We start from the raw sequence: 25,112 nt of genomic DNA on the forward strand, positions 1-25,112 counted from the left end.
GAATGCTCCATGTTTAACACCGCACCCTCGTTCTTCGTCCTCTGGTAAGAGGAAGGCTCCCGAGGAGCCGATGCAAGCTTCCAGCCATGGCGCCGACCTAGCGCGCAAGGCCGACAAGCTTGCTTCCTTGCTTGTCAACGGGGTCACCAACAACCGTCTCCTTGACAGGTTGCTGTCTTGCCATGCTCTTGTGCAGAAAATAGAAAACATCGACACTTGTTTAATACTCTATTCGGTGTGCGCAATTAAATGTTCAGGTGCTGGGTGGAGCTGCAAGGGAACCCCGTTGTGTATCTCACCGGGATAGCTCTCAAAATGATTGTTTCTGGGGAAGCTGATATCGACGAAGCTTTCTGCGATGCTGCATCACTTGTGATGAACAGGGTTGAGGCTTGTAAGTTCGCTTGTGCCATCACTGAAGCTCCTCGCCGTTTCTTGCCAGCTACTTTCGTGGTATGATAGGCTAAAACATCCCCTGTAGCAAAAACTGTCTGCTTATTCCTGAAGTTTGGAAAAAAACAGTAATGCTACACTTACGCGTAGATTTCTTACGGAATCACTTACGGGCACAACGTGGAGCTGTGTAATTTGAGCAAAGAAGGTTGGCAGTTGAGGAATAAACGCATGCACCAACCTGAGATTCACACGTCTGCGCGTAACATTCTTTCCATAAGAAGCTGTCCGTAGGTACAACATTATTGGAAAAAAATGGCTTACTTTTTTTTTCCCGTGCAGCTTCGTGTTTTGTCCAGGATTCAATCTGACGTGGCATTGGTGGACATGTTGGCCAATTCAAGCATCGAGTTCAACGTCCGTGCTTGCATGGAGGTGTGTGTGCAGCAATGTATTTCTGATTTTGATTTCATCTGTACAGAAACATAAAACAGGATGTTTAATGCCCATGATATTGTTTTTTAAGCTAACCTCTAATTTATCACTGCAGTTCGTTGCTGTTGTTCCTGTCGGTAATGGTTGGGCTTGCTATGCTTGGGGTTTTAACAGCAGAAACTTCACCCTGATCGATCCCTTGGCTCGCGGGATGACTGTCCAAGAGGTGAAGAACAAGCACAGACACACGTACGAGGCATTGTTCCAGAAGCTTATTATGCATGCCATCCCTGCCATCAGAGATGCTCCCTGGACTGAGGTTATTCACCGTGCTTTGTCTTTAATTCAAGCCTACTACAAAAATGTTTTATGCGAACGGGGTTCTGTCTTGATTTGCCTTTTTTGGCCAAATACAGGAACTCAACAGGGGTGTACTCCGTCTTGGCAGCTAAGGTTGTTGATTGCAAGACTGGTGAAATCGCTATCGACCATTTTAACATGGCACAGTGCACCAAGAACATGGTTTACACTGTGGTTAACCTGGATGACAACAAGATGAAAGTTCCGAATATCTCGAGCATCTACGCGGCCACCCAAATGCCCGTGCCTCGTAGTCTGGTCCATAAGTGATGGAATGATACAACCTGCCATCAGTCCTCGCGGTTTGAAGCTATGGCCCTTCATGTTTGATACATTGTTGCCCATCGTTTCACGTTTTGTGGCGAACCACCTGTCTTAGGCTACTAAGTGTTTGGAATTTCTGCTCCGTCAACTGATGTAATTCTTTAAGTTTGGCAAGCTGTTATAATGTGTTTTGTTAAGTTATGTCGAATTGTTAAACTAGTACCGTTGTTTCCGTATTATGACTTGTTCTTTGCATCATGTTCTCGTTGTATGTAGATAAATCTGGCCGTCCTATAGTACTGTTGTGGATATTGACGTGAAAAAAAAAAGATATGGCTATTAGTGGTTCCGACGGACTTGTCGTCACCGGCGGTGTAGGTTGGCCGGATTAGAAACACATGTATTTGGGTGAGCCCAGTTTGGTGGCGGTTTTTGATCGGGGGTGAGGGGGATGGGGAGTGTTGTCTTGGTACGGGAGAAAAACGCGAGAAAAAACGGGGCCGGTGGCTATTAGATATGTGCGAATGGTAAGAAGTGGGATGGTGTCTTATTTAAGATAGATTTCGAAAAAGCATATGACAAAGTGAAATGGCCCTTTTTACAACAAATATTACGAATGAAAGGTTTTGCTCAAGAATGGGGTAGATTAGTGCAACATTTTGTTCAAGGTGTTAGTGTTGGTGTGAAGGTGAATGATGATATTGGTCATTATTTCCAAACAAAAAAAGGCTTAAAACAAGGGGATCCGCTGTCTCCAATGCTTTTTAATATTGTAGTGGATATGCTTGCCATCTTAATTGAGCGAGCCAAAGAAGATGGTCAAGTTGGAGGACTCATTCCACATTTGGTTGAGGGAGGTCTCTCTATACTACAGTATGTTGATGGTACTATCCTTTTTTTGGAGCATGACCTAAACAAAGCAGTTAATATGAAATTAATTTTGTGTCTCTTTGAAGAATTATCGGGACTCGAGATTAATTTTCATAAGAGTGAGATTTTTTGTTTTGGCAAGGCAAAGGAGGAGGAGGAACAGTATAAACAGATCTTTGGATGTGATGCTGGACAACTCCCTTTTAGATACTTAGGTATTTCAATCCATTACAAGAAACTCAAGAACTCTGACTGGTATCCGGTAGAAACAAGGTTTGAGAGTAAATTAGGATGCTGGAAAGGGAAGTTACTATCCTATGGTGATAGGTTAGTGCTTATCAATTCAGTACTAACTAGCTTACCGATGTTTATGTTGTCTTTCCTTCAAATACCTGTTGGGGTAATGAAACGTTTGGACTACTATAGATCTAGATTCTTTTGGCAGTCCGATGAAAACAAAAGGAAATACCGGCTTACAAAATGGAACATTGTTTGTCGACCTAAAGATCAGGGAGGCTTAGGTATTGAAGTCCTAGAAATCAAAAACAGATGTTTATTGAGTAAATGGCTGTTTAAACTTCTTAATGAGGATGGGGTGTGGTAGGACTTGCTACATAATAAATATCTGAGACATAAGACATTATCGGAGGTTCAGGCGCGACCTATTGACTCGCCTTTCTGGAAAGGACTAATGGAGGTCAAACAGGAGTTCTTTTCCAGTGGTTTTTTCAAAGTGGGTAATGGTAGCAGTACTCGTTTTTGGGAAGATACCTGGTTAGGCAAGACTTCGTTGGCCCAACAGTACCCGTCACTATATAATATTGCCCACCATAAGAATGTCACGGTCGCACAAGTTTTTGGTCAATCGCCTTTAAATATTACATTTCGAAGATTGCTAAATGGTAATAAGTGGTCTTCCTGGTTACAACTATGTCGGAAATTAATGATGGTACATCTGAATGAAGATGAGGACCGTTTTATTTGGAATTTGACATCTAATGGTTTGTTTACAGTGAAGTCAATGTATGAGGATCTTATGTGCGATCATACCCCCTTCTTGCGAAAATATTTATGGAAGGTTAAAGTTCCGTTAAAAATTAAGATTTTCATGTGGTTTTTGAGTAATAAGGTGTTGCTAACAAAAGATAATCTAGCTAAACGTCATTGGAATGGGTGTACAAAGTGTGTTTTCTGTGGGAAACAGGAGACCATTCAACACCTTTTTATTGAATGTCCTTTAGCTAAACTCTTATGGCGTACTGTGAATTTTACTTATGCTCTTCCACCTCCCACCAATATTACTAATATGTTTGGTAACTGGTTGAATGGAGTAGATAGACAATCTAAGGCATTTATCCGGATTGGGATTTCCGCTTTATGTTGGTCTATTTGGAGGAGCATGAATGATATAATTTTTAATAAAAAACCTTCCTTTCATTTTTTGCAGGTTATCCATATGGTTTCCCATTGGGTCCAGCTCTGGGCCCTACTCTCTCCGGAGGGGCAGCGGGATGCCATGGCTTCTGGATGCAAACGGCTCCTGATGGTCGCTCAGGATATCTTGTGCCAGGCTGGTTGGCGTCATACTAGAAGACTATGTTGATTTGTAGTCTTGCTATGTGTTTCTTTCGATGGTTGATTCTTGTATCAATCCTCGATGATGAGTGATTTGTAAACAATAATACTTTAAATATTTTTAATAAAAGGCTGTGTGCATCACCATGATGCAGAAGCCGGGGAAGACCCTCATTTCAAAAAAAATGAGTCCAATTAAGTAAGAACTAAGATTTTTTATTTACAAATGAGATTATATCTAAATAATATCTTGGATAGTTAGATTTACTTCATGATTTGTGTTAATCGTGAGTCTTAGATTGGGTTAACCAAAAACTGACAATTAGTAACACCCTTTCTTTGTTCTCTGTGAGATGAACCGAACCGCAGGGCCCGAGCCACGTGGTCTCACCAGGCCACGCGATTTTGTGTGGCCGCGGGGGTACTCTCCTCTTCCCAGTCCAAGCCTCCAGTAGCATCGGCATCGCCATCATCGCCGTGCGATAAGTACCCAGCGCCCAGTGGCCTCGGCTCCTGCGTGTTCAGTCGTCGCGGCGTCCACGAAGGGAAGATGAACTGCCCCTCCTCCGCTTCCTCCTGCTGCGGCGTTTCTCCTCCGGTTCTCGCCAATCCCCGGGTGAGTAAAACTCTCGCCCTCCTATAGCCATCTTCTTTCCTGACCTGAGTAAGTTCTGCAGAAATCTGTCGGCCAGATTTTCCTTCTTTTTAATCCATTGCATTTCACTAGTTGATAAAAAAACAAAAACAAAATCATTGATGTGACAGTGTACGTTTCATGCCTGAATCTTTTCCAGTTCTCGACGATGAGAGAAAAATTAGAACCCGGAGAGTAATTTCTGAAGTTAGATCGTCAGGGATTTGGCGACTTAGTGGCCAGTGGCAGTAGATAAACTGGGACCTTTACCAGCCACGCTTTACCATTCACGCGGTAGTGAGAGGAATGTTCTAGTATGCTTGCTAGAGCGAGTGAACACCAACGGTCCCATGGTCTAGTGGTTAGGACACTAGACTCTGAATCTAGTAACCCGAGTTCAAGTCTCGGTGGGACCTCATTTTTTGCATTATTTTGCTCAGCTCAGGAATGCAATCAATGCTTAGTACTGGAACAAATTATATCATGGCAATGTGTTAGTGACTTTTTTTCGTCATTATTAGGGGGAATTCGCTGCTAGCTGCTCAAGAACAAGTCAAAAGGCGCATTTCCTCGGATCAAAACAATTCCCTCGTGGCATCCACAATCCAGCAAACCGTGCATCCTTGCGTTTGTCGCGGAGAGAGGTAATTGCTTTTGCCGGGAAGCAATCTTGGGATATCGGCAGATTTGCCAAGACTTTGTTTTTCTTCAACGGGCCTCCAAACCCTCTCAAGGTATTGTCACTGATTTAATATTGTTCTTCCTTTGTCGATATGTTATCTTTGTTCTGTGCTTATGCGTTTCTTCCATTCTAGGTTGTGGAGTCCATACTGAGCAGTCTCACAGCCTCTGCTCCTACCGAGCCTCCAAAGAAAATGGAAACTTCTGATGTGGTACTTGTCACTGGAGCTACTGGTGGTGTTGGACGAAGAGTTGTCGATGTCCTACGGAAGAAAGGGCTGCCTGTTCGAGTATTGGTATTCCACCTACTTTCTGTTTTTGAGAACTATCCTTTATGGCATTTGATTGCATGAACACTTTCCTCTTTGGTTTTACTACTCTCTAGGAGGGTGTTGCTCCCCTGTTTCATTTCATTTTTTTCTCTTCTTTTACAGCTCTGTCTCTGAAATATTGATTTCATTTTTTTATTTCAGGCTAGAAATGAAGAGAAGGCAAGGAAAATGTTGGGGCCGGATGTGGATTTGGTAGGTCACTTATTTTAGCTGAATTCTGGATTATGTTTTTGCTGTGGGATTTTTCCATCTACCACGGTTAGTTCAGAGAGACCGAGCAACAATCTGAACTATCAGAGAAAATGTAGGCAAGGAAAATGTTACAGGTTCCAAAAAGCTGTTAGTTCGTTTTGTGACTCTGAGAAGCTATTAGTTGTTGATAATGGAACCTAAAGTCCATGGTCCTGATATTCTTTCTTCAGAAATGGATATAAATATATTATGTACATGATGCATGTATCTACAGCGTATACTCTGAATTCTCTGGCTATATGTTGTTCTTGATAATTATAGTCAATACTTAAATGCGAACCATCATGTCAGCCAGATCTAAATTTGCATTTCAGATTATAGGAGATGTTACAAAGGGAGATACGCTTGATCCTAAGTACTTCAAAGGGATCAAGAAAGTAATCAATGCAGTTTCAGTCATTGTAGGGCCAAAGGAAGGCGATACACCGGACAGGCAGAAGTATTCTCAAGTAAGTCGTCTAGTAAATAGCTAGATCCGTGCTTCTGTGAGTCTCCATAGGTTGAATTGGACGTAGAAATACAGTAAACTGGGCACCTTATGCTTCTGATTTCCAACCATCTACTGCTCTAGTGCTATCCACATGTGGTCACAAGAATTGTTCTGCTAATTAGATTACAAAGTGCCACATGTTTGTCAGCGTATCACATGTACACAGAATGACATTTTATCTCATTCATGCAGGGCATCAAGTTTTTTGAACCCGAGGTAGCGTCATCAATCGATCTTCTCGTCTCATGTATAATAAGCAACACTTAATTTATGGCATCCTTATCCTTCAATATACATCCTAAAATATTAGATTTATTTGCTCTCTTAAAAATTCGTGTTCACTATGTTATTTGTTATACCAATCAGATCAAAGGACCTTCCCCTGAAATGGTAGAGTACCTTGGTATGCAAAACTTGCTTAGTGCTATAAAGAATAGTGTTGGACTGAGCGAAGGGAAACTGCTATTTGGGTTCAAAGGTATACCTTTTATTGTTTGATCAAAATAAATTGTCCGTTCAAGTCATATTCTCCGTAGTCTGGCACTATCGTGTTAGCAAAGGTCTCTAATATCAATGAAAGCAACGCTGGTTGCCCTGCGTAAAAAAAAAGTGTGTCATGGTCAAATTGGTTATTTGGCTATTCTTTTGTGGCATAATATTAGTAAAGTCTTGTGGTGTAAAAGGTGCAAGAAATCCACCATTTGTAATATACGCAGGCTATATTAATAAATAAGATTTTTTGCAAATGAATCAGCTGTAAATTCATTTAAATGGCACTGTTTCCTGTCTTACATCAGTGTGTTTATTTTTTTCTTGGATATGTTTCTACCACCGTTGTTACATGTTAGTCGTCTCAACGTAGGCAATTTATCGGGAAAGTTTGTGTGGGGAGCACTTGATGATGTAGTAATGGGCGGTGTTAGTGAAAGTGCATTCCAAATCCAACCAACAGGAAGTGAAACTGGTGAAGCAACTGGATTATTCAAAGGTGATTTGTTTTCTTTAAGCTTACCTGTATATAAATTTTAGTTCCTTTGATTAATCTCCAGCCTAAGCTGACCTGTGCACTGACTTTGTAGGCACTGTGTCCACTTCAAATAACGGTGGCTTCACTAGTATAAGGACAAAGGTATTTACTGCCATATATTTTTCCAGAAAAGGAAAATTACTGATACATATGTATCGTTGTTAATTGTGCGTTATGCCGTTGGAAACGAACAAGTATTTTATCTGAACAGGCTGTGTTACTGTGTAGAATTTTACTGTTCCTGAGGACCTCTCAGCATACGATGGTGTTGAACTAAGAGTTAAGGGTGATGGCCGGAGGTACAAACTTATCATACGAACTAGCTACGAATGGGATACTATTGGCTATACAGCAAGCTTTGACACTACAAAGGGAGAATGGCAAAGTGTATGTTGTATCAATTCATTGTGGCGCAAATATATTATTTGTTTGTTTCAGTGACTACAACTGTATTCCATATCTCTGTATCAGGTTAAAATACCTTTCTCTTCACTGATACCTGTATTTCGTGCCCGTACTAAACTTGATGCGCCACCCTTTGATGCAAGCAACATCACTGCAATACAGGTATCTTATTCTTCTTTCTCTCTTTTGTTTGTATGTGTGCTGTGTAAACTTTTGAGGAATTACCGTAACAGTGGTCTAAATTAATCTGGTTTGACAATTTTGTAGCTCATGTTCAGCAAATTTGAATATGATGGAAAGCTCAACCCAACATTTGCGGAAGGTCAATTCGAGCTTCCTTTTTCAAGTATTAAAGCATACTTAAATGAACCAATTACTCCAAGGTTTGTCTTTCGAGCAACCTGTTTCCATTGAACTCCAGGGTTTGTTTATGTACTAGCTTTAAGTAAATATCAGGACATTAAAATAGGTGATCCATTTATTATTCAATTCTCCTGAACTCATCAAGACTAATTGATCTTTTTTTTGGTAGGTTCGTTCATGTGAGCTCTGCCGGAGTTACAAGACCTGAAAGACCAGGGCTGGATTTAAGCAAGCAACCTCCTGCTGTCCGCATGAACAAAGAGCTTGGCTCCATTCTAACATACAAGCTGAAGGCATGTAACTTATCTTACTTGTTAAAATATATTTAAAGGAATCTTCTTTGGTAAAGTTAAAAGACTTGCACAGCTGCACATGTAGTTCAGTATCATTTCTTACATGTGCAAAGAAATCATGCTTGCATGTAAATGCTTACACATGGTTACAATGAAGGCCTTCTATAATCTTTGTAGTGTCCTTTCAGGGAGAGGATTTAATTCGGGAAAGTGGTGTTCCCTACACTATCGTACGGCCATGTGCTCTGACTGAAGAACCAGCTGGAGCTGACCTCATATTTGAACAGGGGGATAATATCACTGTAAGTAGAGGCAGCATCGTGTCATTGCCATGAACAAACTCCATGACACTCTTTTCCTCCTCTGTTACATACCAAAAAAAAATTATACGTTTAACAATTACTGTAATATTTCAGGGAAAGATATCACGGGAAGAAGTTGCACTCATTTGCGTCGCAGCTCTAGAAAGCCCAAGTGCAGTCGGCAAGACTTTTGAGGTTAAATTGCTGTAACTCACTTGTGAAAAATTACGTATGACACTAAAATTACAGAAGGCAAAATAAGAACAATGTGAAACATCATTCATTTATCTCAGGAAGAAATCCAACTAATGTAGTTCCTTCGTGATCAGGTCAAGAGCACTGTTCCATTCAGTGAACCGTTTGTGATTGATCCTTCAAACCCTCCTCCCGAGAAGGACTACGAAGTGTACTTCAAAGATCTGAAAGACGGCATCACGGGTAAAGAGGCGCTTGAAGGAACGCCTGCTCTAGTCTGAAGATTATGTTGAATGCAGAATGCCCTCTGCTTTAGAAATCCTGACAGGGTATACTCTCTCTAAGTCATAATAACAACCAGGAAATATGTGATGTTACAGTTTTCATGTAGAAGTAGTGCTACACTTTTTTATCTGAACTGAAACCTGTAGTTTGAGACTGCAGTGTCATTAGCTCTAGTGTTTGATCTGTACCATAATCTTAACAGTGTGTTCTTTGCAGTATGACAGTGTAATATAAGAGGGGTGCTTGTATGCAGAAGTGCAGTGCTGGATGAACCACTGGCGACTATATTCTCTCAGTTTGATTTATATTTGGTGCTCAGTATATACAAACAAAAAGAAGTTGCGTGAAAGTGCAGAGGACTTGTGAAGGTAGATCTAGGTTATGGAATTTCCATAGAGCAGATTTCTGGTATTTGCGCTGAATTCTATTTCTAGAAGATGTTTCACTGAAGCTTGTAATGTAGGTAATGTGTCTAGGTAGACCATTTTTCGCAATGTGAAATGCGAATCATCAGTACATAGAATAAGGAGGTTTCCAACTTCTGCCCTTCCTTCTTTCAGATTTCACTTTCAGAGCATACTCATTTTTTCTGCATGATTTTTGGTTGCACAACTTGGAAGCGTATTGAAAAAGGAGGTTTACAACTTCCCCATCTTTCTGATTTCACTTTCAGAGGATACTTTTTTTTCCTGCGTAATTTTTGGTTGCACAACTTGGAAGCGTGGATTCTAAGATTAATGTCCTCAGAGTAGGGGGGGGGGGGGGATGGGAGCTTGAAAACAGAGAAAGTTGATGCCAGTCAAGTTTCAAACGACAAAATAGTTACTCCAGCCTCCTTTTTTTCAAAAATAAAAATAGTTACAGCAGTACATTCAGAAGTTTCGGACTTGACTAAACTGCACATGAAAGAATCAACAGCACATACATGAATTCGTATGCTTACATTTGCCCATCGAAGTAAAGGGTGAAATTGGGTGATCATTTCGGGCCTAAAGTACACCAGTGCTAAACTACTTAATAATTTCTTACAGAGAAAACGAAGTATAGTCATGTTCGCATTTTTTTTTACAATCTTCCCTAAACTGCAGAACGATCCATGAGCCTACTCTTGCTCAAAACACCCATGCACGCTGCGGGTCACCAGCAGCAACATATCTGCATCAGCAAAAAAAAAACAAAGAACGGTCAGGATGAGCAAGCGAGAGAAACTGCCATACTCGCCGAAGCTTGCACTTGCAGTGCCAGCCTACCTTCCTCCTCCAGCTCCGGCGGCGGCGCTTCGCCTGGCCCGCGGCGAACGCGAGGACCTCCGGCCGCAGCGCCAGCGGTGACCAGAGGCCGCTCCTGTCGTAGTCGAAGCCGAACTCGCTGGTGTCCATGAACTTGCCCATGAGCTCCTCGGAGACGTCCACCGGCACCACCTGCACCACCGTGGGCGATATCGCCGGTGATATTGAATCGTGAGGGGGGGAAGGCGGAGGAGGGAGGCTCAGGAGGTCCAGGAGCGATGGTGACGCCGCCATATGCTGAATTTCTCCTGATCGAGATAGACGAATGCATGGGGGTGCAAGATGGATGGATAGGTAAGGTAAGCTAAGGTAAGATAGATAGGTGAGACGTTGTGTTTGCTTGGGTGCAGGGCAATGTGCCACTACCCAGGGCGTGCGAGTGTGAGGACTAGTGGGGCTGAGAGTGAGAAAACAGGAAGAATCTCTTTGCTGCAGTGTGTTTTGGGCTTGCGGTTAAGAGGGGAAAAGGACCTGATTTGGATGCCTCTGTTTGTTTATCTCGGTTTTTTATGGTTAGGTGCATCATGGGCGTGTGTTGATGCGCGATGGCTGCATGATTAGTTCGGACAGGGAATTAGGTTACATGTCTATTTAACTCCTACCTTTTATGACTAAGCAGCCAGTCATGGAGACATGGACCTTTCTTACGTTCTTTCATGTGACCCATCGCTGTGAAGAAAGGGAGAGACCTCTGAATCACGTGATGGCGATGGCAGATGCGAGAGCATTGGTTGCATTTAAGATGCAGCAGTACAGTTAAGGCATGGCACGAATAGACCGATGCAAAAAAAAAAGGCTTCCTCGCGGGTTCATGTTAAACGGTTTTTTAGCTAGGGTAAACTCTGTTGACAACATATCTGCTCCAATTTCTGCGGTCCAAAACGCTAGCTAAAACACCAATGACAGACGATAGTCCCAATTTTCTTTGCATCGCGTGGGTCCACCGTGTCAGGTTTTTTTTCCTCTCCCGTGTCTGATGTCTCCCTTCCCTTCTCCGGTCGAGGCGTTCCGAGCCGGCGAGTAGAGGAAACCGATGCCGACAACATACGGTGGAGGAGGAGGGCGAGAGGAAGAAAACATGTAGATGCATGTGTCGCGGCGAGGAAGAAACCGTAGTGGTTGCTACGCGGGAGGAGCAAGAGGAGGGCATCATATGACGAAGAGGATGAGGACGACGTTGTGGCGACAAACGTCGTTCCCCGTGTTGAAGTGCACATGTGGATTGTTTAGGGTAGGGTGCCACACACCCCCATACATCCAAAAAATTGTAGTAATTTCAAAAGGTCAAAAAAAGAAGTTAAATCTTCATGAAAACCAAGGATGATCAAGTTTGTACTTGTAAAAAAATATTTGGAAAAGAAATGATTCCCGTGGTCTTCATCAAAAAAATTACGACGACTATAAAGTGAATAGTGCCTGGCAATGGGGCAGTTCGAGTTTTTTTAAACCCAGGATACAATATTTCCTAAAAATATTTTTATACAAGTACATTACCTGATCATCTTTGATTTCAAAAAAGTTCGATTTTTTTTTACTTTTTTTTCCAAGTATGGGGGTGTGTGGCACCCTAGAGCCACTCTACATTTCCCAATTGTTTAGCCCTTTTCATTTATTCATATTTTTGATTTTGGTGGTCAGTGCACGAAGCTTCACATGATATGAGATACGTCTTGAGTTTGACATCTGTATGGCACGATTTATCCTAAAATTATTAGTGCACCCTCCATCCATGTATAAGACTTCTTGAGTCTACCTCTGAGTTTACACGTGTTGGCTTGACACACCTTATACGTTACATGTGAGAAGTGTTTTGCCTAATTCTTTTTATCAGTTTAAACTTTTAGTTACGTTGGCTACTATATAAAGTTTGACACTAGTAGATCGAGCGGACCCGCTTCACTCCACTCCGACAAGGTGTAACGCTAATTATCGATGGAGGAATGATTCCAGTGTGGCAGAAGGCGCGGCTAGTGGGCAGCAGTAGTGACATGCGAGAGAGCCGTGAGGAGGGAGACACATGAGGAAATTTTATAAAGCCCAGTAAAAAATAAAAGATTCAATTTTAAGGACTAGGACTACAGTCCACACCACAAAATATTAGTGTGGACCAAGCAAAAATAAATAAACCAAAAAGATCAGCCGTGGTGACTAGTCCAAAAAGGCTATCGTAGTTAGAGAGATGATATTTCAGTGCCTACCTGACAAATACATTATACACGTCATAAAAAACTTAAGACGTATGTCACCAAAAAAATGATATCAACATGTCAAAACAATATCCTCTTAACAACTATATATATTTTTCTATTTGAGTATACCTATTTATGAACTAGAAACCTCCATCAATAATCGTATATCATACAATTCAGAGATCTCTATCAGGATATATAAGGATGCGCACATAGACATATAATCTATGCTCATGCAAGTGACACAAATTAGTACGAGGAAACCGTTGGAGAGGATTTAATTTGGTTGAATATATATTTCTAAGTTTCAATGTATGAAAACTAATGAAACATTTGGAAAAAAAATACAATGTAACTTTGGAAACCATATAGGCCATGACTATGTATAAACAAAAAAGGAGAGTTATAGACAATATTTTAGTATAAGTAGTTATATTTATCTTTGAAAATCCTAGTTGCGAGATTCTGGATGGACTAACGGGTGTGCCAAATGTATAATTAAGTTGATAGGGCGTGAAGATGACATATATTTCATATGTTGAAGGTAGCAAGATAGAGTGTTAATTTGGAACTTCCTCTCCTGGCAACTAGGCATACAATGGTGGCGTGTTGAATCTTCGTGAGAATGGGGGAGATTGTAAGGGTATATTGCCCCTATGTGTGGTTTTGGTAATTAGTGACAACCCCTATGGACTAATGTTTTCATTGAGTTTATATGAAGGAATATTCCATAGGTACTACTTGTATTCCATGTGTTGGATTCAAGTATGGATGATATGAAGATAAATATATAACTTGTGTATTGGCATCAAGATCATCGATTTGAAGATATATATGTGATATGATCAAGAAGAAGAAATGAAAATGGAGTTCTTATGTGGAACTCAATATTAGCCATGCTCTAGCTTATGTGATAAGCAATGAGTGATCAAGATCTTGAGTGCTTGATTCTATGTGAAAAATTCAAGTTATGGCTCTAAGTCAGTGTCATGACAGTCTCATAAGTTGAGCTATGGTTGACTAAGATTTAGAGCATGCAAATAAATGAAGAATTCTATATACACCTCAAGATAGTATAATAGAGCATGAGAAGATACAAGGATGACCAATACAAAGAGTGAAGAATAGATTCAAGTTTGGTCAACACATGAAGCATGAAGAATGTGCCACGAGAAGTCATGTGGTATGGTAAGCCGTGTCAATTATGTTTTATGAACTAACCCATCATATATGTTCCCTTGTGGTGATCGTCATCAAGGTTGAATTGGGGAAGTTCAAATTGAGCATCTCAAGAGGATCATATGCTTGAAGCTTGCCGTCCATTTGGTGATAATGGACATGTGAAGATGTGCATCAATTGAGCTTTCCCATCATAATGTATGGGGGAGCATTTGTGAGTCTTCACGAAGTAACCATGATCAAGTGAGGCATTCCGGCTTGAGTGGAGCTTGAAGAGTTATCATCAAGATCAAGCGGGATGCGCAAGGCAAAGGTATGGCCTTGCTAGGTTTCCTTTTACCGGTCTCAAGGTGGTTGTTGGGAGACTGGATTATAGGATAGATAGCCGCACTATCAAGAGGGGCTTTCGGTTTGGTAACTTGATCACATCGTCTTAGGGAGCTCAACCCTTTGCATACTTTTCATATCTCTGTTACTTCTTGGTGTTTCTCTGTGTGAGGTTCTTGAGCTTGTTGCTAGCTTTACAACAAGCCCAAGTTCATCGAAAACGGAATCTGCATGCATCTTCTATTGCGTTTTCGAGTTTGGACGTCCTCACCATTTCTTGACGGTGGGAGACTCCCTCTCTAGAATCTCTAAAAATATCCAGTGAGGAGTCTCCATATTTCCAACAAAATTGGTCTCAAACAAAATTGGTTTCATGTCAATCGAAGTTCGGGAGCATTTTATGTTCAAAAGGAAAAGAACAGGTCTTTAGGGGTCCGGCTGGACCGGCCGTAGCACCGACCGGCCCCTGGACCGGTGCACACCGGGCACTATCCAGTAAGGTTTTCAGCTTCGCCCGGTGCTGGCCTGGCCTAATGTCCGGTTTGGACCGAACTGGTCCGGCCCCACGCCTGGTCGGACCGGCCTGTGAACCGGTTGCCCCGGCGCGGACAGGCTCCTGCTCCGGTGACAACCGGAGACATGTACTGCATGACCAAGACCCGCCCCGGTCACGTCCCGGCCCGGTTTGGACCGGACGGTCCAGCCTGTGACCCAGTCTGACCGGCCCCTGCGCCGGATGGCCTGGCCCCGGGCCTGGTTGACCGGGTTCCTCGACTGATGTTGAACTGACACTTCCCCAACGGTTAGATTTCGGCTTGGGCTATAAATAGGCATTCTTCCACCCCGAGCTCAGTAAGTTCTTCCACTCTCTCTCCTCCATTGTTGACTTTGAAGAACTTGCCCTATCTCTTGATTCCCCCCATGATTCTTGCTCATTCTTGAGGGATCTAAGAGAGAAGATCTAGATCTACAATCCCTACCAATCTATTTCTCCTCTAAGTGAGGGGAACCCTTTGGATCTAGATCTTGGAGTCATTTGTTGATTTCCTCTTTGTTCTTTCTCTCTAATCTCATCCTAGCATTTGTTGCTTTGGTGGGATTTGAGTGTGAATGATTTGAACACATCTAGTGTTCTTGCTTTGCATCATTGCATAGTGTTGAGCTCTCCACCACGATTAGTTCGAGTGAGAGACTGTGAGCTTGTTACTCTTGGAGGGATACCTCCTAGTTGGCTTGGCGGTTGGTGCTCCGGTGATCTCTTCAAGAAAGATTGTGAAGAGGCCCGGACTTCTCCTTCGTGGAGCTTGTGAAGTGGTTTTGGAGTTTGCCATCTCCGGAGTGGAGGAAAAGCTAACCATAAGGAAAGGGCCATTATCCTTCGTGGGTTTGGCTGGGAGAATAGGGTGAGCCTTCGTGGCGTTGGGGAATCCTTCGTGGGACCTCCACCCCTCCAAACATGACGTACCTTCTTGCAAAGGAACGTAACACGAGAATACATCCTCGTCTCCACGTGCCTCGGTTATTTCTATACCCGAGCTTACTTTCCTTGTGATAGCCATTGTGCTTGAAGTACATATATCTTGCTATCACTTGTGCTACATATATCTTGTGCCTATCTTGCTTAGCTCTAGTTGTTGTTGTTGCACTTAGTAAAGCCTAGCATATTTAGGATTTGTGCTTGTAAAATAAACGTTAGTTTAATTCCGCATTCTTACAAGCCAAATCCGTAAGAGTTTTTAAAACGCCTATTCACCCCCTCTAGGCGACATCTCGTCCTTTCAGAAGGGGGTCAAGGTAGCAATATGTAGATGGTCATGGAGTAGCTCAAGGGCTCGCTTCGCCATCGACATCGTGTTTCATTCGAAGAGGAAGGGGGGCCATGTTCTAGGAGGGGAGCCTCTCTAATTTCTCCCGTTTGGGGGATCTAACTTGGAGTAGGCCAACACCATTCCTGGATGCCTTGGAACCAGACCCCTCATAGCCTCAGTGGAGGCAAAGCCGGCAGCGGCGAGCGGGCATAGTCTTGAGGTTCGTTCCCCTTCCCTCTATGGTGTTGTGGTCCTGGACTAGGAAGAGAACTGTGGGGCCCCGAACTAGTTGTCTGAAACACCCGTTATGCATACACATTCACGATTCCATGATCAGTGTGTCGTGAAGGCATAACCGAACTGGTATCAAATACAACATCCATTACAGTACCGAATAAAAAGATTACAACGGGTCACATGACCAATACTCACATAAGAGTCATAATGGCAGGATATCATCAACCACACAACGGAAATACTTCAGACAAAAGCGTTCACATGGCGCAAGTCATGCCATAACCCTACAGGCAACTGATTGGGAGAACGTTCCTGGCTCACATAGACGTCGTCAACTCCGTCTTCATCTATCGAACTCCACCAAGTCTGGCCAAGTAAATAACCAGGACAACAATGCCAATGAGTACTTTTGAATGTACTCGCAAACCACCTTAGAGAGAAATAAAGAATATGCAATATTTGGCAGTAGCAGGGAAAATGCACTAAACTAGGGTTACAAGGAGTGAGAGATAGTTTCTCTCGAGAGTATGACACCTCTATATCTTTGTTGAAAACCTTTTTGAAAACAAGTTTATTTGAAGACTAATAGGTAAGGATGACCCAATTTCCTTTCCGGCCATCAGAATGACCAAAACAACTTTATCAACTTTCCACCGTACCTCCCAGGTACATTTCTCCAGTCCCACTGGTATTTTTCCATACCTCCCGGGTACTCTTCCAAAACCTTTTGGAAAACACTTTGTAAAAAATTCCTCTAATGCCAAGCACCGCGTTTCCCATGTCCATAACCGTGGACACGGCTATTCGAATAGTTTTACACTCTGCAGAGGTTGTACACTTTCCCCACAAGATCTGAATACTAATCGTGTGGGCATCATCCCTGCATAACAACATATGCCACGACAAGCACTCGATCATAGCTTTTCGCCTGCTCGCCTTAGCCTAAGACATGCCACCTAGAGTTGTACCTCCCAACACCAGAGTCTGAGGGGTCATTTACCCAGGAGTTGCAAAGTCCTCGACCAGCTCGACCCTCCGGAATGCCACGACCAACTGTGGGGCATATTTCAATGGGAGCTCATAGGATGTACCCCTACCATTGATACGCAATGGAAAGGCCTCCCCGGTTCGTCGGGAAGGCCACGGTCGATAGGTGTCCATGCTCGGACTACCCCTTACACTTGCAGGACCCAAACTAAGGCGAGACAAACTACTACACTACGCCTCTTCCCACTTCAAGGTAATGTGGTTGCACTGGCTAGGTCTGCTTTCGTACTATGGTCACCACAGTTTTTCAAAAACACAAGTTCCTCCTTTTTCCTTCAGCACCATCTTTCTCAAAACATCTTATAAAATTCCCACTTGGGCAGGGTTGCCCCATTCCAAGGTTTTAAAAGAACCCATTTTCTTTAAAATCTTTTCCAAATTCCTTTTTCCAATGGGCTCCCAAACTATAGTCCAAACTTATTTGTAAAGAGTCGACAAGGGGGGATAGGGTGGTAAGCAGCATATCACTAACACGGATTTGTTCAGTAGGTATCAACGAGGGTGGCACCCGTAAGGGTGGAATAGTAAAACTCCAAGTGGCATGACCCCTCTTATAAATAAATAAAGACATGCATTTTATAAAACCTGTAAGATATGCAAGAGTAAGATAGTTAGGACAAGTATGCATCAAGAGGTGGCTTGCCTTGGTTGGCTATTTGTCCCTGAAAAAGGTACACAAACATTAAAGCAAAGTAAACCAGTAACAAATATACCAACATATAGGTACTGAAAAATGTGATCCACCAAAATTGGTTTGACATCTTTCTGAGCTATAAAATAATTACCATAGTTTTTATACTAAAAAGAGACACTGTTGTGGTTATAAAATGCCCAGAAATTGAATGAAGCTCACAAAAATATGCCCTCTAGCACACTGATAAAAAAATGTGATACCAATCACTGAAACCTGGTTTGGGTGTAAAAACATTTATATTTTTCAAACTAAAAATCACACAAGGACCCACTGTTCAGATCTAAAATCCTAAACAATACAAAATCCAGGAAACTCCTACACGTGAAACCTATGCCAAAAGAAAGGTATTGACTTCTGCTGCACAAAAAAATTGACTTCGTGCAAAAAGGAGTCACACATTTCACACACTAAATAATATACAGAAATAACAACATTTCAGAAACATAAATACCAGTAAATACCTACTGCATAAATTCACATGCAAGAAAGTGTAGGTGATTGAGAATTTTATTAGTAATATCTAGGAATTTGAATGGCAATTTTTGGATACTTGAGGAATTTTCTAGGATTTAAAACCTACAGATGTGATCGACAGGGTAATCTCCAGATTTTAAACACGAAAAGAAATTGGGGCGGAACCCTAGCTCGTGCTGGATTCTCCCAGGGCCGGCCCGAAACCTTCCGCGAGCGTGCGACGGTGCGTGGTTTGAAACCGTCGGGACGTGGCCAGCCTCGTCAGCACACGGGGCCCGCGGGATATGGCATGCAGCCGTTGGATCTAATCCTAGGGCGTCGACACGCTGCCCGTCTTCTCCGCCGCAACACGCAGGCCAACGGAGGCGAAACCCTAGCTACGGGCCGCGACAGAATGCTCACCTAGGGCGTTGGGGAGGGGCTGGCGATGGTTACTAAGGTTGCAGGGGAAGTCTTCGACGGGGAGCCGCGCCACACCAGCAGCGGCGCCTCCTTGCTTCAGAACGACGAGCACATCGGTGGCAGTAATGGGTCGACGGTGGCGTCTACGTACAGGGCACAAAAAGGGAAACCAGAACTTGCGTCACGATGAGAACTTCAATGCGAAAAAAGGGAATAGAGAGGTAGAGGAACAACGGAGCAGGGCGACGTCAACTTCATCATTCTGCAGGTGCTCAACGGTGAGCACAAGCGATAGGGAGAGAGATGGGGTCTCTCCTCTCGGTAGAGGTCAGTGGAGGGGTGGAGGACTATAGTGGCGACAGAGGAGTGAAGGAGGAGTCCTGGGGGCTTAAAATGAATCACCGGCATCCCCGGTGCTCCGGGTGCATGCCCTGAGATGAAGTGAGGTTGGCGAGCTTTGGTTGGGCGAGGGAGGCGGTGGCCCGTGGTATAGGATCGTGCAGAGGTTGCAAGGGAGCGGAGATGGGCTCAGACATGGCGGTGCTTGGGCGTATCCACCGACGGATCCAGACGCTCGAAAGGTGCTCGACAGAAAAGTCCAAATGTGGAGCAGGTGCGTGGGGGCATAGCGGAGCTGGGCAACAACCTCTCGTGTGTGTGTGTGAGAGAGAGTGACTCTCTCCTTGCCCACCCCACAGGGTTTTTGGTCACCGAGGAGGGCCATGGGGTTGCCAGCCTGCACGTGTCCAGGGTGGCATGCTCGGTGGTCATAGGGGGTCAGCAGGCGTGGGTCAGCGAAGGAGGGCTCGAAGGAGCGTGTCTAGGAGTGAGAGGGGAGTGTGTGGAGGCATCGATGGTCACTGGTTGGTCGCCCGGGGCATCTCGTCAATAGGTTAGTTCCGGAAAACGCATAAATATGACATAAAGTATGTATAAAACATGTAGATATCATCAATAATGTGGCATGGAACATAAGAAATTATCGATACGTTGGAGACGTATCAACATCCCCAAGCTTAGTTTCTGCTCGTCCCGAGCAGGTAAACGATAACAAAGATAATTTCTGGAGTGACATGCCATCATAACCTTGATCATACTATTGTAAGCATATGTAATGAATGCAGCGATCAAAACAATGGTAATGACATGAGTAAACAAGCTGAATCATAAAGCAAAGACTTTTCATGAATAGTACTTTCAAGACAAGCATCAATAAGTCTTGCATAAGAGTTAACTCATAAAGCAATAAATCAAAGTAAAGGTATTGAAGCAACACAATGGAAGATTAAGTTTCAGCGGTTGCTTTCAACTTGTAACATGTATATCTCATGGATAGTTTGTCAATGCAAAGCAATATAACAAGTGCAATATGCAAGTATGTAGGAATCAATGCACGAGTTCACACAAGTGTTTGCTTCTTGAGGTGGAGAGAGATAGGTAAAGCTGACTCAACATAAAAGGTAAAAGAATGGTCCTTCAAAGAGGAAAGCATCGATTGCTATATTTGTGCTAGAGCTTTTATTTTGAAAACATGAAACAATTTTGTCAACGGTAGTAATAAAGCATATGTATCATGTAAATTATATCATACAAGTTGCAATCCTCATGCATAGTATACTAATAGTGCCCGCACCTTGTCCTAATTAGCTTGGATTATCGGGATTGTCATCGCAATACACATGTTTTAACCAAGTGTCACAAAGGGGTACCTCTATGCCGCTTTGTACAAAGGTCTAAGGAGAAAGCTCGCATTGGATTTCTCGCTTTTGATTATTCTCAACTTAGACATCCATACCGGGACAACATAGACAACGAGATAATGGACTCCTCTTTAATGCATAAGCATGTAGCAACAATTAATGTTCTCATATGAGATTGAGGATATATGTCCAAAACTGAAACTTCCACCATGGATCATGGCTTTAGTTAGCGGCCCAATGTTCTTCTCTAACATTATGCATGCTCTAACCATTAAATGAGTGGTAAATCTCCCTTACTTCAGACAAGACGGACATGCATAGCAACTCACATGATATTCAACAAAGAGTAGTTGATGGCGTCCCAAGGAACATGGTTATCGCACAACAAACAACTTAATAAGAGATAAAGTGCATAAGTACATATTCAATACCACAATAGTTTTTAAGCTATTTGTCCCATGAGCTATATATTGCAAAGGTAAAGAATAGAAATTTTAAAGGTAGCACTCAAGCAATTTACTTTGGAATGGCGGAGAAATACCATGTAGTAGGTAGGTATGGTGGACACAAATGGCATAGTGGTTGGCTCATGGATTTTGGATGCATGAGAAGTATTCCCTCTCGATACAAGGTTTAGGCTAGCAAGGTTATTTGAAACAAACACAAGGATGAACCGGTGCAGCAAAACTCACATAAAAGACATATTGTAAACATTATAAGACTATACACCGTCTTCCTTGTTGTTCAAACTCAATACTAGAAATTATCTAGACTTTAGAGAGACCAATTATGCAAACCAAATTTTAGCAAGCTCTATGTATTTCTTCATTAATAGGTGCAAAGTATATGATGCAAGAGCTTAAACATGAGCACAACAATTGCCAAGTATCACATTATTCAAGACATTTTACCAATTACCACATGCAGCATTTTCTGTTTCCAACCATATAACAATTAACGAAGCAGTTTCAACCTTCGCCATGAACATTAAAGATAAAGCTAAGAACACATGTGTTCATATGCAACGACGGAGCGTGTCTCTCTCCCACACAAGCATGTATTTATTCAGAGAATGAAAATAACAAAACAAAAATAAAAGCACACAGACGCTCCAAGTAAAGTACATAAGATGTGACCGAATAAAAATATAGTTTCAAGAGAATAAACCTGATAATTTGTCGATGAAGAAGGGGATGCCTTGGGCATCCCCAAGCTTAGATGCTTGAGTCTTCTTGAAATATGCAGGGATGAACCACGGGGGCATCCCCAAGGTTAGACTTTTCACTCTTCTTGATCATAGTATATCATCCTCCTCTCTTGACCCTTGAAAACTTCCTCCACACCAAACTCAAAACAAACTCATTAGAGGGTTAGTGCATAATCAAAAATTCACATGTTCAGAGGTGACACAATCATTCTTAACACTTCTGGACATTGCTCAAAGCTACTGGAAGTCAATGGAACAAAGAAATCCATCCCACATAGCAAAAGAGGCAATGCGAAATAAAAGGCAGAATCTATCAAAACAGAACAGTCCGTAAAGACGAATTTCTAAGAGGCACCAGACTTGCTCAAATGAAAATGCTAAAATTTAATGAAAGTTGCGTACATATCTGAGGATCACTCACGTAAATTGGCAGAATTTTCTGAGTTACCTACAGAGAATTAGGCCCAGATTCGTGACAGCAAGAAATCTGTTTCTACGCGATAATCCAAATCTAGTATCATCCTTACTATCAAAGACTTTACTTGGCACAACAATGCAACAAAATTAAGATAAGGAGAGGTTGCTACAGTAGTAACAACTTCCAAGACACAAATACAAAATAAAAGTACTGTAGCAAAATAAACACATGGGTTATCTCCCAAGAAGTTCTTTCTTTATAGCCATTAAGATGGGCTCGGCAGTTTTAATGATGCACTCGCAAGAAATAGTAGTTGAAGCAAAAGAGAGCATCAAGAGGCAAATTCAAAACAAATTTAAGTCTAACATGCTTCATATGCATAGGAATCTTGTAAATAAACAAGTTCATGAAGAGCAAAGTAACAAGCATAGGAAGATAGAACAAGTGTAGCTTCAAAAATTCCAGCACATAGAGAGGTGTTTTAGTAACATGAAAATTTCTACAACCATATTTTCCTCTCTCATTATAACTTTCAGTAGCAACATGAGAAAACTCAACAATATAACTATCACATAAAACATTCTTATCATGAGTCTCATGCATAAAATTATTACTCTCCACATAAGCATAATCAATTTTATTAGTTGTAGTGGGAGCAAATTCAACAAAGTAGCTATCATTATTATTCTCATCATCAAATATAGGAGGCATATTGTAATCATAATCAAATTTATCCTCCATAACAGGCGGTACTAAAAGACCACTATCATTATAATCATCATATATGGGAGGCATATCATAATCAACATAAACTTTCTCCTCAATACCCGGAGGGCTAAAGAGATCATTTTCATCAAAACCGACCTCCCCAAGCTTAGAATTTTCCATAGCATTAGCAACAATAGTGTTCAAAGCATTCATATTAATAACATTCCCATTAGCATGCATATAAAGTTCCATGGGTTTTTAATTCTCGTTCAAACACATCATGTCCTAATTCAAGATAAAGTTCATAAAGATCTCTCATATTTTTGTTGTTTTCCATTATGCCTAACTAGTGTAAACAAGAAACAAAAAGATGCAATTGCAGGATCTAAAGGAAATAGCTTCGAGCACACACACAACGGCGCCAGAAAAGTACTTTACCTGGGACCGGAGTATGAGTGCCTTTTACCTTTCCTCCCCGGCAACGGCGCCAGAAAAGTGGCTAGTTGCCGGGGTCCGGTGTGTGTGTGCCGTTTACCTTTCCTCCCCGGCAACGAGCGCCAGAAAATAGCTTGATGTCTACGGGTGCTTCTATTCTTGTAGGCAGTGTTGGGCCTCCAAGAGCGAGAGGTTTGTAGAACAGCGACAAGTTTCCCTTAAGTGGATCACCCAAGGTTTATCGAACTCGGGGAGGAAGAGGTCAAAGATATCCCTCTCATGCAACCACTGCAACCACAAAGCAAGAAGTCTTTTGTGTCCCCAACACACCTAATAGGTGCACTAGTTCGGCGAAGAGATAGTGAAATACGGGTGGTATGAATAAATGCGAGCGGTAGCAACGGCACCGGAAAAGTGCTTTGCTGTCCGGGACTGGTGTGTGGTTGATGGTGGTAATATTGCGGACGGTAGAGATGCGGTAAAACGATAAACAAGCAGCGATAACGGTATTTAGGAACAAGGCCTAGGGATCATACTTTCACTAGTGGACACTCTCAACATTGATCACATAACAGAATAAATAGATAGATGCTAGACTCTACACCCTCTTGTTGGATGATGAACAGCACTAAGCGTGTAGGATTACACGAACCCTCAATGCCGGAGTTAACAAGCTCCACAATATTCAATGTTCATATTTAAATAACCTTAGAGTGCATAACGGATCAACATAACCAAACCAAGTACTAACATAGCATGCACACTTGTCACCTTCACACTACGAAAGGAGGAATAGATCACATCAATACTATCATAGCAATAGTTAACTTCATAATCTACAAGAGATCACAATCATAGCCTACGCCAAGTACTACACGATGCACACACTGTCACCATTACACCGTGCGGGAGGAATAAACTACTTTAATAACATCACTAGAGTAGCACACAGATATATTGTGATACAAAACACATTGCAATCATAAAGAGATATAAATAAGCACTTCACTATGCCATTCATAACGGTGAATAAGTATTCTGTGAAATATAGCCTAAGAGACCCACACGGTGCACACACTTGTCACCTTTAAACACGTGGGACAAGGAGTCTCCGGAGATCACATAAGTAAAATCCACTTGACTATCATAATGACATCTAGATTACAAGCATCATCATATGAATCTCAATCATGTAAGGCAGCTCATGAGATTATTGTATTGAAGTACATAGGAGAGAGATTAACCACATAGCTACCGGTACAGCCCCGAGCCTCGATGGAGAACTACTCCCTCCTCATGGGAGACAGCAGCGTTGATGAAGATGGCGGTGGTGTCGATGGAGGAGCCTTCCGGGGGCACTTCCCCGTCCCGGCGGCGTGCCGGAACGGAGACTCCTGTCCCCCAGATCTTGGCTTCGCGATGGCGGCGGCTCTGGAAGGTTTTCTCTGGTTTCGTCGAACGTGATAGGGTTTTCGCGACGGAGACCTTAAGTAGGCGGAAGGGCAGCCTCGGAGGGGCCTGGTGGGCCCACACACTAGGGGGCGCGGCCCCCCCTCTGGCCGCGCCAGGGTGTTGTGTGGGGCCCCCAGGGCTCCCCTCTGGCGGCTCTCGGGTGTTCTGGAAGCTTCGTCCAATTATAAGACTCTGGGCGTTGATTTCGTCCAATTCCGAGAATATTTCCTTACTAGGATTTCTGAAACCAAAAACAACAGAAAACGAGCAACTGGCCCTTCGGCATCTCGTCAATAGGTTAGTTCCGGAAAACGCATAAATATGACATAAAGTATGTATAAAACATGTAGATATCATCAATAATGTGGCATGGAACATAAGAAATTATCG

General features: G+C 42.5%; 2 protein-coding genes and 1 non-coding gene across 4 annotated transcripts; 2 read left to right on the plus strand and 1 right to left on the minus strand.

Moving 5' to 3' along the window:
* The first annotated feature begins 4,377 nt into the window (after nt 1-4,377).
* On the plus strand, nt 4,378-9,698 carry LOC124692105 (protein HIGH CHLOROPHYLL FLUORESCENCE PHENOTYPE 173, chloroplastic-like). Of its 2 annotated transcripts, none has more exons than XM_047225405.1 (17): nt 4,378-4,513; nt 5,053-5,265; nt 5,347-5,508; nt 5,686-5,736; nt 6,111-6,245; nt 6,479-6,502; nt 6,653-6,764; nt 7,149-7,274; nt 7,366-7,415; nt 7,542-7,700; nt 7,785-7,880; nt 7,986-8,101; nt 8,251-8,374; nt 8,563-8,676; nt 8,791-8,871; nt 9,006-9,200; nt 9,373-9,698. In XM_047225405.1, exons 1-16 carry the CDS (start codon nt 4,448-4,450, stop codon nt 9,150-9,152), a joined length of 1,776 nt encoding a protein of 591 aa, XP_047081361.1. In that variant the 5' UTR covers nt 4,378-4,447; the 3' UTR covers nt 9,153-9,200; nt 9,373-9,698. The 2 variants fall into 2 exon arrangements, with proteins under 2 accessions (XP_047081361.1, XP_047081362.1); XM_047225406.1 differs by having other exon boundaries at nt 9,410-9,698.
* TRNAQ-CUG lies at nt 4,876-4,947 on the plus strand. The gene has a single exon. It is a non-coding gene; the product is annotated as a tRNA-Gln (tRNA).
* A 335-nt stretch (nt 9,699-10,033) lies between the features above and the next one.
* On the minus strand, nt 10,034-10,732 carry LOC124686936. The gene is made up of 2 exons (XM_047220810.1): nt 10,407-10,732; nt 10,034-10,311 (listed from the first exon to the last, which is right to left on the minus strand). Exons 1-2 carry the CDS (start codon nt 10,677-10,679, stop codon nt 10,294-10,296), a joined length of 291 nt encoding a protein of 96 aa, XP_047076766.1. The 5' UTR covers nt 10,680-10,732; the 3' UTR covers nt 10,034-10,293.
* Nucleotides 10,733-25,112: the final 14,380 nt, after the last annotated feature.

Source organism: Lolium rigidum, chromosome 2, assembly GCF_022539505.1.
Source record: "Lolium rigidum isolate FL_2022 chromosome 2, APGP_CSIRO_Lrig_0.1, whole genome shotgun sequence".
NCBI lineage: Eukaryota > Viridiplantae > Streptophyta > Magnoliopsida > Poales > Poaceae > Lolium > Lolium rigidum.

What these genes read in the sequence shown, in the direction of transcription:
- LOC124692105 (XM_047225405.1), top strand. Translation starts at nt 4,448, where the DNA reads ATGAACTGCCCCTCCTCCGCTTCCTCCTGCTGCGGCGTTTCTCCTCCG. An exon ending in AACAGGGGGATAATATCACT is followed by an intron (nt 8,677 to 8,790) that starts GTAAGTAGAGGC and finishes GTAATATTTCAG; the next exon opens with GGAAAGATATCACGGGAAGA. An exon ending in CAGTCGGCAAGACTTTTGAG is followed by an intron (nt 8,872 to 9,005) that starts GTTAAATTGCTG and finishes CTTCGTGATCAG; the next exon opens with GTCAAGAGCACTGTTCCATT.
- LOC124686936 (XM_047220810.1), bottom strand. Translation starts at nt 10,679, where the DNA reads ATGGCGGCGTCACCATCGCTCCTGGACCTCCTGAGCCTCCCTCCTCCG.